The sequence below is a fragment of the Lacerta agilis genome, chromosome 2 (assembly GCF_009819535.1).
Source record: "Lacerta agilis isolate rLacAgi1 chromosome 2, rLacAgi1.pri, whole genome shotgun sequence".
NCBI lineage: Eukaryota > Metazoa > Chordata > Lepidosauria > Squamata > Lacertidae > Lacerta > Lacerta agilis.
The window spans coordinates 85,311,311-85,327,562 of record NC_046313.1 but is presented as its reverse complement, the minus strand read 5'-3'; the positions used below and the strand labels follow the sequence as shown (position 1 = coordinate 85,327,562).

The 16,252-nt window shown below is 41.8% G+C and overlaps 1 protein-coding gene across 1 annotated transcript in view; it reads right to left on the bottom strand.

Moving 5' to 3' along the window:
• PLXND1 (plexin D1) overlaps positions 1 to 16,252 on the bottom strand; it is a 154,335-nt gene that overhangs the window by 48,951 nt on the left and 89,132 nt on the right. The window contains 12 exon segments of the mRNA XM_033141130.1: positions 78 to 185; positions 1,544 to 1,658; positions 6,160 to 6,309; positions 7,678 to 7,799; positions 7,802 to 7,892; positions 7,894 to 7,959; positions 9,144 to 9,203; positions 9,205 to 9,235; positions 11,473 to 11,483; positions 11,870 to 12,026; positions 13,312 to 13,348; positions 13,351 to 13,440. Coding sequence (XP_032997021.1) covers positions 78 to 185; positions 1,544 to 1,658; positions 6,160 to 6,309; positions 7,678 to 7,799; positions 7,802 to 7,892; positions 7,894 to 7,959; positions 9,144 to 9,203; positions 9,205 to 9,235; positions 11,473 to 11,483; positions 11,870 to 12,026; positions 13,312 to 13,348; positions 13,351 to 13,440 — 1,038 coding nt within the window.

The window sequence follows — 16,252 nt, the reverse complement described above, 5'->3', positions numbered from 1 at the left end:
ACTTCCCTCAGATGATTTGAGAAGAAACATTTATTTGATGCCCTTGAACACTGACTCTTTAAAGTAAAGGTACTTACCTTTGCGGATTTCTTCTCGGATCTGGGACTCCATCTCTTCCATCTGCAGAAGAGTCTTTTGCCAATAACGCTCCGCCCTGCGGCTCTTGGTGCAAAACACAAACAGGGCTGGAGGAATGGAAGGAAAGAAAGGCCCCAAAGGGAAGACAATAAGCAGTTGTGGCAGCGTTCAACACGTCCATTTCCTATTAAAATAGCACTGGTGTTGCTATTATGATTCACTGGGGAAAAGAGTACGTAACGCTACCCCCCCTAACTGGTGAGAACTGCTGCTCACAAACATGAGCCAATTGGAATGAAAAATAATTGACAGAGCCGGGTCTGATGGCTAGTCCTTTGGATCACGGATGAAGGAATATTCCAGAGGGTTAAGATCAGGGGTCAGCAAACTTTTTCAGCAGGGGGCCGGTTTACTGTCCCTCAGACCTTGTGGGGGGCCAGACTATATTTTGGAAAAAAATATATGAACAATTCCTATGCCCTACAAATAACCCAGAGATGCATTTTTTAAATAAAAGGACACATTCTACTCATGTAAAAACACGCTGATTCCCGGACCGTCCGCTGGCCGGATTTAGAAGGTGATTGGGATGCATCCGGCCTCAGGCCTTAGTTTGGGGACCCCTGGTTAAGATGGTTCAGTTTATCTCACTACAAGAGCAGATGCTGCTGTGATATGCTACAAAGGCCATTTGAGATACGAGATGAACACATTTGTGTTGGATTGTGGTATGGTCTATCCAACTTACATTAAAACAAACAAACACAAACCCACCCACTGAATTATAAACTGTGTGGGTAAGCTAAATGTATTTCTCCTGTTTTCTTTCCTTTCTCGATTATTACATTAATCAAATACATTAGTAGGGTAGCTTACAAAACAACATCAAAACCCCATAAAAAAACAGCTGGTCTTAACCTAGGCTTGGAACCACAATACATGATGGAACACGTCTTCTCATATGAGCCCTACCCAGACTCTGAGGTCCCCAACATAGTTCCTTCTCCATGTATTCCTCTGAATGAGAGTTAAATCTAATGATACCTGGAGGACAACAACCTAACTCATGACCAATATGATCCTCACTATGGCAGTAGTAAATCAAACTCTAACCCATCCCAGGGGAAACAGGAAGGAAAGCAATCCCAACACAAGAGAACAGGCCTTTTCAATTGTATCTCCTCCCAACTTGTGGAATGCTGATATTAACATATTTGATTCCCTTCTACCAGGAATTTGAGTGGTTAACATTTGACTGTTATAATTTGTGTATTATCCCTCTCAGTGTGTTGTTGAACTGCTTTTCATTTGAACAGTCTACTGCCTTTATTTCATATGTTGATTTTCCTCCAGGAAAATGACAAATAAATAAAATAAAATAATAACTCCAATATATCTTTGGAATCTCTTCTTGGAAATTGTTATGTCCAGTGAAGCTGCCTGTGACAGGCATTTGTCCCCTTACCTACAACAGAGAGCAGCAGCAAGATACTACAGATGACTATGGAAACAGTGATTGCCGTCTCACTTCCTCCAAGGTGCAACATAGCAATTGTTTGATTGAATTTCCCAACCTGGATCTAAGAAAGAACAGGATGGAACCATCATGAAGTTATTTAATGAGAAGCTAGGAGCAGTACAGAAATCAGGTACATGGGAGGGATGTTCTGCACAGACAAATGAGTTTAGCAAATCATTTAGTTGCTGGCTCTGCAATACTGAATGAATCAGAGTTCTGTAGTTTAATAGTAGGACCTACCAGTACTTTGATTAGCATTGCTGGGTCTGGTTGATGGTTATCAGACTGTCTGTGTGTCACACACACACAAAGGCAAACCTATCCACTGAAGTTGCTGACTTGGGGCCCAGATACTACTGTTTATATCCCTGCTCATACCCAAGAATCACTACAAGACCCTGGATGACTTCTTCAGATCCTGTTGTCCACTATGTTTATTTATAATGCATGGGTGCACTTTAAGAAGTCATACCCATGCCTGAAGATGAACACCAGAACTAGAATAAAGTATCAGTCCCAGGGAGACAAAATTTATGCTTTGATTTTTGAAAAATGTAAGGTGCACAATTAGCTTGTTGCAAATAAATAAAAAATACACTGCACTTTGTTTCCAACATAATACTTTCATTAAACTTTGTGTGTCACTCCCAAGAATACACCTTTGTCTTTTAATATAATGACCCTCTGTCTCAGCCATCTAAATGACTGTGGGAATTAGTTATTCAGACTCAGTGGATTAAACTTTAAGGTAAGGTTTAAGGTCAGGTTTCTCCCTTCCCTTAGCAGCATGCTTTTTTTTTCAACAAACAACCTTTTTCATGCACAATAATATTTACTCAATCCGAATTCTCCAGCTCAGTTCACATTTAGCAGTTTTTCAACATTTGATTTGAAACAGAAAGAGAAACATATGCAGAACCTCAACTATCTGCAAAGTTATAGTTCCCCCCTCATTAATTATATAAAGACTGACGAGCGCTTTGACCTTCCTGTGCTAGGTGAGCAATGTATGATTTTTTAAACAATATACTGGGGCACAGTTCTTTGTCTTTTTATTTCATGCAGTTTTAACAAATCCCTTGAACCGAGAGTATTGTTTGCCGTTTACTGTTGTCAGTTGTTAAGCTCTTTTAAAACGGGCTGGAAATCTCCAAGTAAAATAGGACCAAGAAAGGAAATGAAGAGCCACAGGCACGTGCTGAAGAATTTGCGGCAGTGTTGGGGTTAAGGCACAGTATGAGCACTGGGGCCTAAGCTCGGCTTTAGACAACCAACTTCTTCATCTCTGCACTCAGAGGTCCAGCGGAAAGCTGGGGGACAGGGAATTTATTTGTGATTTAATGGGGAAGCATACTCTCAGAACAACTAAGAAAACGAGGCATTCTCACTTCTGGAAACTTGAGTTTCGCTTCCCCACAGAAAGGAGTGTGACCTGGAGGGAGCTGGTCTGTACCAGCCATAGTGAATCAAGGGGTCAGCTGAGAATCAAACTCTGTTTTCACTGGTAGACTCTGCACGGGCAACTGCATAATCCTGCTAGAAGTTACTAGAAACGGCCAGGAATTCCACTAAGTGGCACATCTATAGGGCAAAGAAAGAATGAGAGCAAGAGGGGCTATTTGGGCCTTAAATCATTCCAACAGGCAAGAAGTGTTGCTCTTCCCTGTGCCCTGTGAAGGCAGACATCACATCCAAGAGGCCAGGCCTAGAGTTTATTGATATAATTTAGCTGTGGGTAATCTAATTTAATAGAATCTGTCACTTGAGAGTTTCCTGGATGGAAAGTTTTTTAATGTCCTGAAGTTTTATTCTGTTTTTAATGTTCCTGTGAAAGTCGTCCAGAGTGGCTGGGAAACCCAGCCAGATGGGCGGAGTAGAAATATACTACTACTACTACTACTACTACTACTATTGCCACTATAGTAGCACCAGTGAACATACACATAACATAAGCCAAAAAAAAATGAATCCCTTGCACAGTAAATTTTGATACTGAGGTAGACAATAAAGGAAGCTGAGAGAGTAATGAGAGAATTGTACCATGCCTTAGGCTTACTTCTTAGTTGGACCAAGTGAGTCTGCACAAAGCATGGTTTTTAAAAAGTACCCCTAGCCCTGGTGTGAGCCAGTGCACCAGACAAGATCGTCACACAATTGCCTCCCCCCCAAAAAATATATATATATATAAATGGAGAGTACTTACTAAGCATGCTTTTTAAAAAGCATGCTTAATGTAACAAGTAGTTTGACACTAAAGGTTTTTAAGCTGACAAATTTATGGAAAGAGTAGCTTTTAAGCAGGGGTTTGATTATGATTTCACCTAAGCATTCTGGGAAGGGGTTCCAAGCATGGGGAGCAGCAAGAGAGAAGGACTGAAGCTATTTAAAGACTTTTGCGTAAGCGAGGCTGGTCAGGTTGGAGAACTGATGATAATAAAGAGGGATTTGGGGAGACAAAGGAAGAAAAAGATAGGGCGAGGAAAGCCTATGAAGACCAGAAGGCAGTGTTAAGTTGTTCAAGCTGGTTGCAAAAGGAAGTCAGTGAAGGGATTGTGGGGGGTGGGGGGTGGAGAGGGAGTGCATGGTCCGCATGATAAGAGAAGCGAACAATTTTGGCAGCAGAATTCTGGAGCACCACGATGAAACTCAGCCTTGGTCTCTTAGCATCTTCCTGCTTAGCTGGGTTTAATGGCTGCTGGTATGGGATAAGAATGACATTTTCCAAATTTGCTGCCTCTGGGTCATATGTGGGATGCCAGCCAGGCATTGTGACCTGCCAAATACTTGGTAGACCACCCATGTTTATCAAGGAGAGCTGCAATACATACCTAGTGTGGCACATCTACCCTGGGGGGTTTGACAGGCTGATAAAGTGGCATGAATTTAACCAACGGCACACTTTTTTAGGATATGGCAATTTACATGGTATTAAAAGATCTCTGAAGTAAGGGGGGGCCCTACCAGCTTCCCTTTAAATATATATTTAGCTTACCCTATATTTATAAAAGTTCCAATTAAAGATGGAATTTTCTCATTTTATAGTTCCCTGTAACAATGGGTGAGGAAATTCTGAAGCCTGCTATTTCTGCCTGTGTTTGTTTTGCCTTTGCAATGGAATTTCATGTACAAAGACCCAAATAACAAAATAACACCCTCTTCTCAGATGCAATGCTAGAAGCATGGGCTTCTCCAGCTTAAAGAGAAGTTTCCATCCCACATTTGCGAAATGCTGTGCTTCTGGGGAAGATTTGGCCACAGGCTTCTCAAGTCCCAACAGGCTCCCTCCCTCTCCCTCTCTCTAAGCCACATATTCCTGCCAACTTACTATTAACACACTTACTGGAAAAAAGGGACAACTGAGATTTGGGGTGGGGAAAAAGAAAAAAAAGCTGTAGGTTGTTAGGCCTTAGAGAGAATGTCTCCACCTGTCTCAATGTGTGAACAGCTTTAAAGCCACTCTGAAGAAGCTAAGGGACATATAGAAAGTAAAAGTAACTGCAGAGAAATGAGTGTAATTAATGACCCAGTCTGGAAAAAACCCCAGAAATGAAGACTTGTAAAACCACAAAAGCAGACATAAGGGTTGAAGAAAGCTTGCACCAATGAGCAAAACCTTCCTGAACATGAAATCAGCAGCTGAGAAGTGGCCCTTTTGAGGGCTGCGCAACCACTCCCATCAGACTGAGGAAGAGGGAGGAAAGGAGCCCTGGGGAAAACACACACAAGACAGCCAACCATGGGAACTGGCTAAACTTTCTCCACACTGCCTCTGTCCCCACGAATATACTCCCATCTCTCACATCCACTTAGTCTCCTGCGTTGAGAGCGGTAGCAGGAGTGCTAGCTCACAATAAGCTACAGAGAATTGCCATACTCACTATACATGGGTGAATGAAGACAAAGCACTTTTAAAGGAAATATTAGATGATAGACAGGAACTGCAATTCAACACTGCAATATTGCCGCTTGGGAATTCACAAAACCATATACCCAACTTTATTTGTATTTAATTTGTTATCCTCAGCAGAACCGGTCATTCTTAATTGGACATGATCCCACCGGCCTGTCCTTAATGGGTTCAGTTACTCTTAGCCTGCAGGGGGATTGCTGCCTTCTTTCTTTCTCTCCACCTCTTGCCAAGGTTCTGTCACACGTTAGCACTACATTTTAGAGTGACAAAGAAACAAAACCCACGATGAAGAGAATGGACTTCTGTCTGAGTCACAGTTCAGAGCCGCAGTTCAAAAACATGAACATCACCCCCGATAATGAGGTCCCAAAGGGGTAGGGAAGAGACCATCTCCTCTGATGATGCATTCCTGAATCCACTCCCTCACCTTCTCCCACGTAAGATAATTGATGTAATTCCTTTTTAGGAGGTGTGAAATGATGGGGACGGAGATAAAATGGTACACTAAAGTAAAAGTGAGAATTCTAAAGATTGGGTTGGATTGCCTGTACACATAGTGGAAGCCAAAATCTAGGGTGTCAACAGTGTATGTGTGGGCGAGGAGGCAGGTTAAATACAAGCTGGCAAATGCTCTCAGGCTTCTACCACTTACCGTAACAGGGAGTTGTCTTTCTGAGGTGCTCAAAGATTCATTGACTGAGCAGTGAATTACTTTATCTGAAACTATTTGGATCTCGCAGGAAATTAAGCCAATCTTAACTTCATACTCGTTGCTTTCCAGGCCAAGGTTGTCAGGCTCTTTCTAATTATGAAAAAACAAACCAAGTGAAAAATGACTATGCCAGTGAATCAATGCTGGTCTCCGCTACACTGTCTACTTCTCAAAAGGTCCACTAAACTCTGTCTCAAACATTTCTGAAATCTTTTGATTTAGTCCAAAGCTCTCCTTTTCAGTTGACATTTTCCATTTTACCAAGGCACCACAGGAAACACACAGCCCTCTTCCCATATTTCTATTTTGGATGTGATGGAGATACGGAGGACCGGGGTGGGGGGCAGGAACTGTTTTCCAGTTCCTTCCCAACTCCCAGAATGGAAAACATCAGAGCCAAAAGCCTTAAAGGCCCGGGGAAACTGTCTTTGATCTTCCCTGATTCTGCACATCAAATGGTATCTGATTAAAGATAATCATAAGCCTGTATAGAAACTGGTGACAGAAAGAAAGACTAGATGGTGCTTAGATCCTGATAATGGCTGCATTTGACTGGACAATGCTTTTGAAGTCCATGGTACTCAGTGAGAACATTCGCAGTACATAAGGCCTGTGACTAGCATTGTTCCAAATCATTCAATTCTGCTTTGTCTCGATTTCCTTGTTTATTTAATAGGAGGTGTCAAAATGATGTAGGATTTTTCTGAGTAAGTAAATTTTCAGCCTCCATTTCTTCCTTCTAATGTTCTTTTATCTATTGTCCACTATTTCCTTATTTCTGATTTGTTAGAGGAGGCATAAACTCTTGCTTGACTCTCTGTATCTACATTTCCCCTTGTGTTTATTGATTCATAAGGTGCTCCTTCTCATCCCATCTTTAATCAATTGTTATACTGTAGTGTTTGAGGTGCTGGGAGGGTCCTATTCCAGCTAAGTCTGCCTCTTCATGATCCTCCTTTTGAGACATTAAAGGGTTTCACAAATAAGCACAGCCCTGCACCCTTTTCACTTTCTTCACTTATCTGCCTGCATAGGACACAGAGCCATCCAGGCAGCCCACCTTTGTTTTGAGGGTAGTTTCAGATGAGACATGGAAGGTGCAAGGAACAGGAAGTGCAAGTGTCTCTTCTCCACCTCCCCTGCTCAGAAGATGTAAAACTTGTCCGCCCTTCACAACTTGTACATCTTCCAAGGCAGGGAGAGGTGAAGTTCTGGATAGCTGAAGATGCAGAGGAACAGGAGGGAAGACGCATTTGCATGTCCCTCAATTTCTGCATCCTATCCAAAAACTCCCCTTAGGGGGATTAAAATGTATGCTCTTTCTTAGGATAAGCTCATTATGATGCTGTTTGAGAAACAACATCCCCCTTACAATATTTCTCATCATCGATTGTGTATCACCATCAACTCAGTCTAGCTGAACAACAAAGTAATATGAACCAATGGGAAACGCACCACTGCACCACATTCTTACATGATAACTAGCGTCAAAGGCTCTCCTGGATGGTGTTTGGATCCATTTCTCTGCTTGGCTGTGAAGAACTGGGGGTCCATATAGTATTCCAAGTGGAACGTGCTAATTGTATGGCCTCCTCAGGGTGTTCAAAAGGGAAAAAGGCTGTCGTCGGTATAACAGGCGTCCCGTTGATGTAGAAGTCCACAGGTGCTGGCTTGCTCCCGTGAGGTTGAAGCAGCTGGAGAAGGGCAGGTAATCACAGTGTCCGTGTGAACCTTACAGTTCTGAAGAGCAGGGGAGGAAAGCATGCACATCAATACAGATCAACTCAAGTGGTGGTTGATGTGCAAGCAAGGTTTCAAAAGTCCTGCAGCCATTTGAGTATTTGTTTGCATGGGGCTAGATATTTTCATCAAAGTGGACAGAGAAAGATGGCACTAGAAAAAGGGAGCCCTGCTTGCTAAAGGGATGCAAGAGAGGTTTGGGAGGAGAAATCAGCGATTATTAAATTATTGAATCATCTCTGACCATCATTTATCATAACAAAATAAAATGGAAAATGGAAAAATCCTTATATTTTGGCAAAATAAAACAATCCAAAGCCCATAATCACAAAAATGATCCAAACAGACATTTCAAATATGAGACATCAAATTCAGTTGAAAAATATTTCATTTTTAAACAATAGTGGGATTGGTCTAATGAGAGGAGCTTTACAGCTTGACACAACGAAAAAACTGGATACGGGACACCACAAGCAGAGTGCAGGGTGCACCAAGGCTGGTCCTCCCAGACCAATAAGTTAATTTGAAAGCGTCAGTGTGATGTACTAGCTAGACTCATGGACTTAAGACCAGTACTCACTGCTCGGCCATGAAGTTCACTGAATAGTCTTCTGTTGGCATCCTCTCTCAGCATAACTTATCTCACTGGCCTGTTGTGAGGCTAAGGGTGGAGGGAAGAGAAGAAACATGTGACGCCACCCTGAATAGGAAGGGCGATATAGCTGAATTTAAGTAATTTTAACCTGTGGGGAAAATATCTATGCCAGGTTAAGGAATCTATAGCACCCTGGGGTTGTTGGGCTCCAACTCCAGCGGCTCCAGCCAGTGGGGCAATGGTCCAGGGGATGAATGAGGGTTATAGTCTAATGATACCTGGAGGACAACAACCTACCCATGACCAATATGATCCTACATATTGCAGTAAATCAAACTCTAACCCATCTCAGGGGAAACAGGAATGGAATGGTAGCAATTCCCTGATGATCCACGGGAAGAAAAATATTGTAGGAAGTAGGTGGTGGAGGAGGACAGCCATTTTCAGTGGGTCACAACTGAGGTGAACTAATATCATTTCTGGCTTCTATGCAAAACTTTTGCCTTCTATTTTGCACACCAACATATTTGACTGAATGCTTCCATCATTTTGCTCTTTTCTTTATCATGCTACTCTCACAAAGACTTACTGTGTTGTTCTTTCCAACATTGAGAACAACCATAGACACATTCTGAACCATCAAGAAATCCATTTCCTTCCACGGTGATGATTCTGCCTCCACTTTTAAACAAAATGAAAACAAAAAACAGTGAAGTAAGGGATCATAGAATCATAGAGTTGGAAGAGACCACAAGGGCCATCCAGTCTAACCCCCTGCCAAGCAGAAACACCATCAATGCATTCCTGACAGATGGCTGTCAAGCCTCAGTGGAAGAATGCAACATATTTCATTCATACAAGATAAGAAAATTGAACGAAAAGGAAATAGACACTGTCCTGTATTGAATGAAGTCTGCAGTCCTGTTTAGCCCAGCATCAATCAACACTGTGACTTGCAGTGACTTTCAAAAGTTTCAAGCAGAGCCATTCTTATGTTATTCGCTTTACCAAACTGTAGCAGAATAAAGGCTACTTCACACATTACTCAGAAGTAAATGCACACAAATTTAAGCACATGTGGTGGAAAAGCATTGGTCAAGCAAGATGTGCAAGGACAATGATCAGACATGTGGTGGAAAGTATATTTGCTGTATGTGCATCTTACAGTTTTACAAGTACGCACAAAAATGCGTTTTAACATGCATGGATAAAAGAAAATGTAAAAGCATCTGCTTGGACTAAAAAGTGGACAACCTGCAGCCTAGGGGCTCCCAGCATCACCTAATAACTTCAAAAGCACAATTCACTAATAAAATAACAAATAACTATTTCACCACTGAGGCTAAATAGAGAATGCTCAGAATATATTTTACCTCGGCTGCAAAGTACGAATAAATAGTTGCGCTGACATGAATCCTGGATGTTTCAAACACTTGTTATTAAAAAGAGAAAGGTTTGGATAGTCTTACCCCCGTCAGACAAGCGGCCTGAGGAATGCTAAATGTGGCACCATCAATGTGAAATCAATTAAAGAAAATAATGAGATAGCTTTAGCACACGCCACCAATACAGAGAGGAGGAGAGAGGAGAGGCTTGTCTCCATTGGTTACCAAAACTACATCAGACTTTACCCCCGCATGTGGCCTTTCATTACTTCAACCATTTCGTGTTCTACTTCCTTTAATTATACCGCACATCAGGTGGCTCATCGGGGAATTCAGGAAGATAGTGATTTATCCCCTTTGCCTCGAAAAGACACTCAAATCCAAAAGTGATAACACACAGGGATCTTACAAAGCACAGCCTTCGCAGTCATTTAAGGCCTCTAAAGCCTCAGCGTGCTGTGGTTATGCATATTCATAGGGCTCTCTGTAGTTCACGCTACATCTGCGATGTTGTTTGGTGTTTTCCTTGAAGAAATTTAATTCCGAATGGTATTTGATCATTGCGGGGGAAAAACTATGTTAGGTCCAATTACTCTTTTGATGAGGAAACCTACAGCACCATGTTCAGCAGCAGCAGAAGCGTTTGGATTTGATATCCCGCTTTATAACTACCCGAAGGAGTCTCAAAGCGGCTAACATTCTCCTTTCCCTTCCTCCCCTACAACAAACACTCTGTGAGGTGAGTGGGGCTGGCAAATTCAAAATTTCTCTGCTTCATTAATTTTTATTTAGAGACTTCAAAGAAGTGTGACTAGCCCAAGGTCACCACAGCAGCTGCATGTGGTGGAGCGGAGACACGAACCCGGTTCCCCAGATTGCTCTTAACCACTACACCACACTGGCTCTCAGCAGCAGCGTGGTGGCAAAAATGGAACTAGCGGTGAAGTGCTCAAGAGGAATCCTGCAGTATAAATTTCCAAGCACTTTGTCGCCCTCTTTGGATGGCCTACAGTAACAGTGCCGTTTGCGCACCATGGTTTAGGACAGCATTTATTTGCAGCTTAGTGATCTTGAATGGTTTCTGCCTGACTCTTACGTTTGCAACTGCCACCCTGCATTTCTGACCCAGTTCTATCCCGCCTCGCACTCACAAGACTGTCAGAACTTCCCGCCCAGCACTGAAAACTGGGTGTGCTGCTGCTGCTCATTTGCAATTCCCCATGTTGCAATTCGTGTTTTGGTTTTTGTGATCACATGCAATCCCACTTTAAGAACGCTGCATAAGATCAGGGCAGTTGGCCCTGGTTGGCCTTAAAAGACTTCTTGAGTAACTTGGGCTTCAGGTGCACTTGCAGATTTTCTCAAATTTCTTTGTTCACATTATGCTGTTACACTTCAAGACTGTACTAAGCAGGGAGTGATTTCACGGAGAAATTCAAAAAGGAACCGGAGCCCCAAGGGCTCGAGGGGGAAAATGGAATCAAAAGCATTTTTTTTTCCAAAAAGAAAAAAGAAGCCCTGAAATGTGTCTGCCTTGCAGGGTTCTTTTGAATAATAAAAAAAAAAAATGCAAACTGTATCAATCAGTTGGAGCCAGTAGGAATAGTATGATGCTCATGCGGACTTTGGCCTGAATTTCTACATCCTTTGAAGCACATAAACTTAGGATTCTTTCCCCATTATCAGTTTGGAGTTTAGTGATGCTAGCAGAAACTGGGTTTACGGTGAACAACTGTTCTGCCTCACTCACCAGCTCTGCCTGTTTTTCACAGCAACTTGTCTATTTTACTATCCCAGCCTCAGCACAATATACAGACTCCATGAATGCCCAAACCCCAACCTAGATGACCGCCTGCCACCTTTCTAATCCTATTAGACCCTGTTAACAGTTCTAGAAAATCGCACAGAGTAATGTCTTACCTGATCTGACTCCTTTGGGGGTTGAATCTCTTATACTTGGATTTTTCTCATACTTGAAGGTGCTGTTATCACCAATGCAGGACTTCCTTTCAAACTGGACACAGACTTTCACAGTGGTAGTAAATTCCACACCTGGCATGGTGCAAGTGATGCTAGTGTCAGTGCGACTATAAAAAAGAAGACACAATGAGCTGCTGAGTGCAATGCATGGATATGCCCAGTTTTGTTCTCTACAGTGAGAATCCACACTACATGCCATTCATCCCGAAGCTTTATAACGCAATGGATGTTTATGAAATTACAAATGGTGTGTAGTGTGTGTGTTCTTTTTGTCTGTCTGCCTCTTCCCGCAAGCACAACTTGGGTCCACCTAATGACTGATTGGCAACCAGCTGAGGAAAGAAAAAGGAAGTATTTCTTCATAAAATGCATAACCAACAGGGAATTTCTCAGTATGTGGTGACGGACACTAGTCTTTATGACTTAAAGGATAGCTGGACAAATTCACAAAGGGTCTATCAATAGTTATTAGCAATGATAACTAAATGGAGCTCTATTTCCTCAAAACCACTGATTCGGGTGACAAGCTAAAGGGAAAAGTGTTGCCTTCATGCTATCTTCTTAGTAAACTTCTGAAAGGCATCCTGCTGGCGGGCTGCAACAGATGGGACTTTGGTGTGATTTCAAGTACCGGTAGTGCTCTTCCAATGTATGGTGCTGCCCATGGGCATAGCCAGTTGTTTTGCTAGGGGAGGCAGACTTTTTGTGGGGGGGGGGGGTAACTTGAGTTTGCTAGGTATTTTTATTGATTGGTTGGGGGGCAGCTGCCCCTCCTTGCCCCCCTCCCCAGCTACATCCATGGTCCTGCCTCATTCCTCCCATCTTTTACAACCATCCTCATCAAACTGCTGTGCTGGTGTGCTTACCTGTGGCAGTGTAGTGGGGAAAGCCTCATTGCAGGAGAAAAAGCTATTTTGCAATCCATGCATCAAGACTATATTAACAGAGCAAGATGTGCTTCTCCTACATCTCTCCACTGTATTGGATACTCCAGACCGGAGAACTGGGCTTTTTAATAGACTTGTTTTCTCACTTCTGATCAGGGCAGCTTCTGACCCTATTTTAATATTTGCAGCTCATGAGAAAATTCTGCAAATATAAAATTATCGCTAGTTACATATAATTTGAAAGAATTGCTAAGTACCCTTCACAGATACAAAGCAGAGGGGGGAAACCATACAAGACTAGTAGTGAGATAATATGGCTACTCAGCAAGTTTATATGCTTTGCATTAAATAGAGCTCTTCTTGATTTGTTCATACTGAAGAATTTGTGTTTCCTTGGAAAAGCCATTGGACAAACACTTGGCATATGTTTCTTGTTCTTGTTAGGTAAATTATAATTTCCTGCCTCCACTGCTGAATTATGGTTCATTCTGAGGCAAGCACTTACCTGAGGTCTTCACACTCTTTTGTGTTATTAACCAAACTCGGAGCTCAGATCCCACACTCAGGTTATTCCCTGTGATGGTTACTCTGGTTCCTCCTGCTTTAGGGCCAGTAGATGGAGACATAAACTTCACTGTACCGGAAGCTAAGTAAGAGAGGAATATCAAGGTGAGGTATCCATTAGTTTCTTAGTCTGTATCAAAAATTCTTTCCAGTAGCACCTTAGAGACCAACTGAGTTTGTTCCTGGTATGAGCTTTCGTGTCTGTAATGTTACTGATACAGACATACAGCAGGCAAGGAAGATTCTGCATGTCAAAGGTTCTGCAACAATTCTCCAGGAAGAACCAAGGGTGGTTAATTTTGCGAACAAAGAAGCAATTCTAACCACAGTTGTTTGGAAGTGGGCTCCACAGACTTTGTAGGGCTTCCAAGCTGTCAAATGGGACAAATTGTATAACTCATCTCACAAGATGAAGGATATGTAAAAGGATCTGGAGTAGGTTGTCCTCAGTATGCTGCTGATAATCAACTCTATTTCTCTTTTACATCTGAAACCAAGTGAAGGTGCTAAACTGCTATCTGGAGGCAGTAATTACCGGTACTAGATTAGTGCCCCAAAGTTCAAGCTCAGAATGAAAAGGTAGAGCTGCTGTTGGCCAGATTAAGTGGCATCCCACTTGCGGAATACCCTACTTGAAACTCTTAACTGGTATCTATTTTGATGTCATTTGATACCACATACAAATTTCTAATTCTTTTCCTGACTGTAAAAAAAAAAACCAAATGAAAAAAACCTCAAAGCCATTGTTGGCCTTAGCTGCTTGTTTTATCTAGCATTCCTATTCTGCTGCTTTCATTGTTTTGTAATATTCCATATTTGATTCTTTGAAATTGTTTTTAAACTTTGAAATCAGAAGCTGAAGAGCAACACAGAAAACAAAACAAACAATCATTTCTCACTTCCTACCACTGACCTGTTTTCAAACAGTGTCCCCTTGAACTCCGAACCCTGTCTAAAAACTGTGTTCAAATTTTAAAGTCCTCTCGAGTTTCTGATGCAGTAATACACTTACATTTCAGTCATCTTTGTATCAGACTGGCAGGCTCTGACTGCCTTGATTTGTAAGTAAGGATAATAATATCTGTGACAGTAAAACGGAGATGAAATTTATTGTACCTTTGGAAGGAGCATATTTAAAGAAATGCCATAGGTGTTCTTTTTCTGGCCTTCTGAAATATATTCAAATGCCTTTTAGTTGAGTTTAAATCTTGCACAGCAAAATTTAATACTGTATACTATACAGTCACTTTGCAACTTTGAAGGGGCCTTTTACAGAAAAATACTGGGATAAGCAGAAAGTTTTTAGATTCTTTTAAAAAGCACTTTGACTTTAAAAAACCCCCATAAGCCTGTGAAAAAGTTTTACATTTTTTGTAAAAAATACTTTATATGAGATTTAAGAGCCAAAACCATGGTGAACTGGATCTCCTCCCCATGCCTCATTTTTAACACTGAAAACTAGCCACTGGTGGAAAAGTGAAGATAAAGATTTGATGTTAGGGAAGGAGTTAAACTCTCTCTCTGCTTTAAATTGCCTTTCCAAAGCTACTATTTCCCTAAGAGGCAAAACATATAATGCAATAGTTTGGATTGCCCTTTATTTGGGTTATGATTTTTATTTTTATTTTGGTTAATGCCAATTTGCTAAGGTCTATCTCTTCAGAAAATTATCTGAGCCTTCTTCCATTGGGAGTTCCCTTGGGAGTTCCCCAACTGGTGCCCCCCCCCACTCCTCTGCATTGAGCCAGACCATGACATGCAGTGACCTCCATATACAAACTGCAAGTGGTCAAGTTATGAGTGGTACTGAAAGGCTTGAACCTTGCATGAGAGAGGCACCTTGAGGTCCAACGAGACAAGTTGAGATGGAAGATAATCTGGTGAAACACCCTCCACTAGAATTCAAGAGATGAGCCACAAATTGCTTCTCTGGTAGCACTGGACCCCGGTGAGACTCACCCATAGGAGAAGGACCTTGTCCCCACTCTGCTGGTGCAGATGTGAAGAAAAGAGAATCCCTATTCACATGGGATGTGAATGTTGCAAAGTAACCAAATTCTGGGTTTGGGTGTTTGAATTAGCCTCCGTTATAACTGTCAGATTTTTAGTCTCGGACATTGTGCTGACGTTGCTCTTAGATGAAAGTGAATAGAACCCCCTTGGTGTTCTATAGCGAATTAGCATCACTAATGTTGCCAGCTGTTTCGATGGAGGTGGACAGATGATAGAAGGCAGCTGGGCCAAAGTGTGTGAAGGAGCTCTCTCAGAACACTTGAATAATCAAAGAAGAGTAACAAGAGGTGTAGCTAAACATGGCAAGTTTGACACTGTATAGTTGCTGTTTGTCAGCTTTATTAACAGAAATACCTCCTAGCAGTCCCAATGACACACGCCATGGAGCAGGTACCTCTTGGCAAGATAATTATAGTACTGAAGTGAGAATTGTATACTCTGTAAATTTCCGTTTGTGTCAAGCTGGAAGTGTTGATAAGATAGCTCTACCTGAGAGTTTCCATCATGTTTTGTTGTTTGTTTTCTTAATCTTTTGAATTAATTAATAAAACATTTTTTCAGAAAAAAAACTGTTCAGACTTGTGATTGTTGCTGGGCAAATTTTGATGTGTTTTCCTCGTGCAGTTAATGGATGTACCTTCAATTGCTTCTCCTGTAGGAATGTTGCCTGACCTGAACAAAGGCCTGGGAATGTTAAATCAATCATTAAAGGAAGACTTCCAACCGAAGCCACTGGCTCCTATTTTTGCTTCTGTGCAGGTGTTTCCTGAAGATGCAATTTCCTCTGGCACCATCAATAGCTTTAAAACATCCTCATCCTTTTTAACTTCTCCATCACCGCCATAATAGTTCTAACACCAGATACAGTT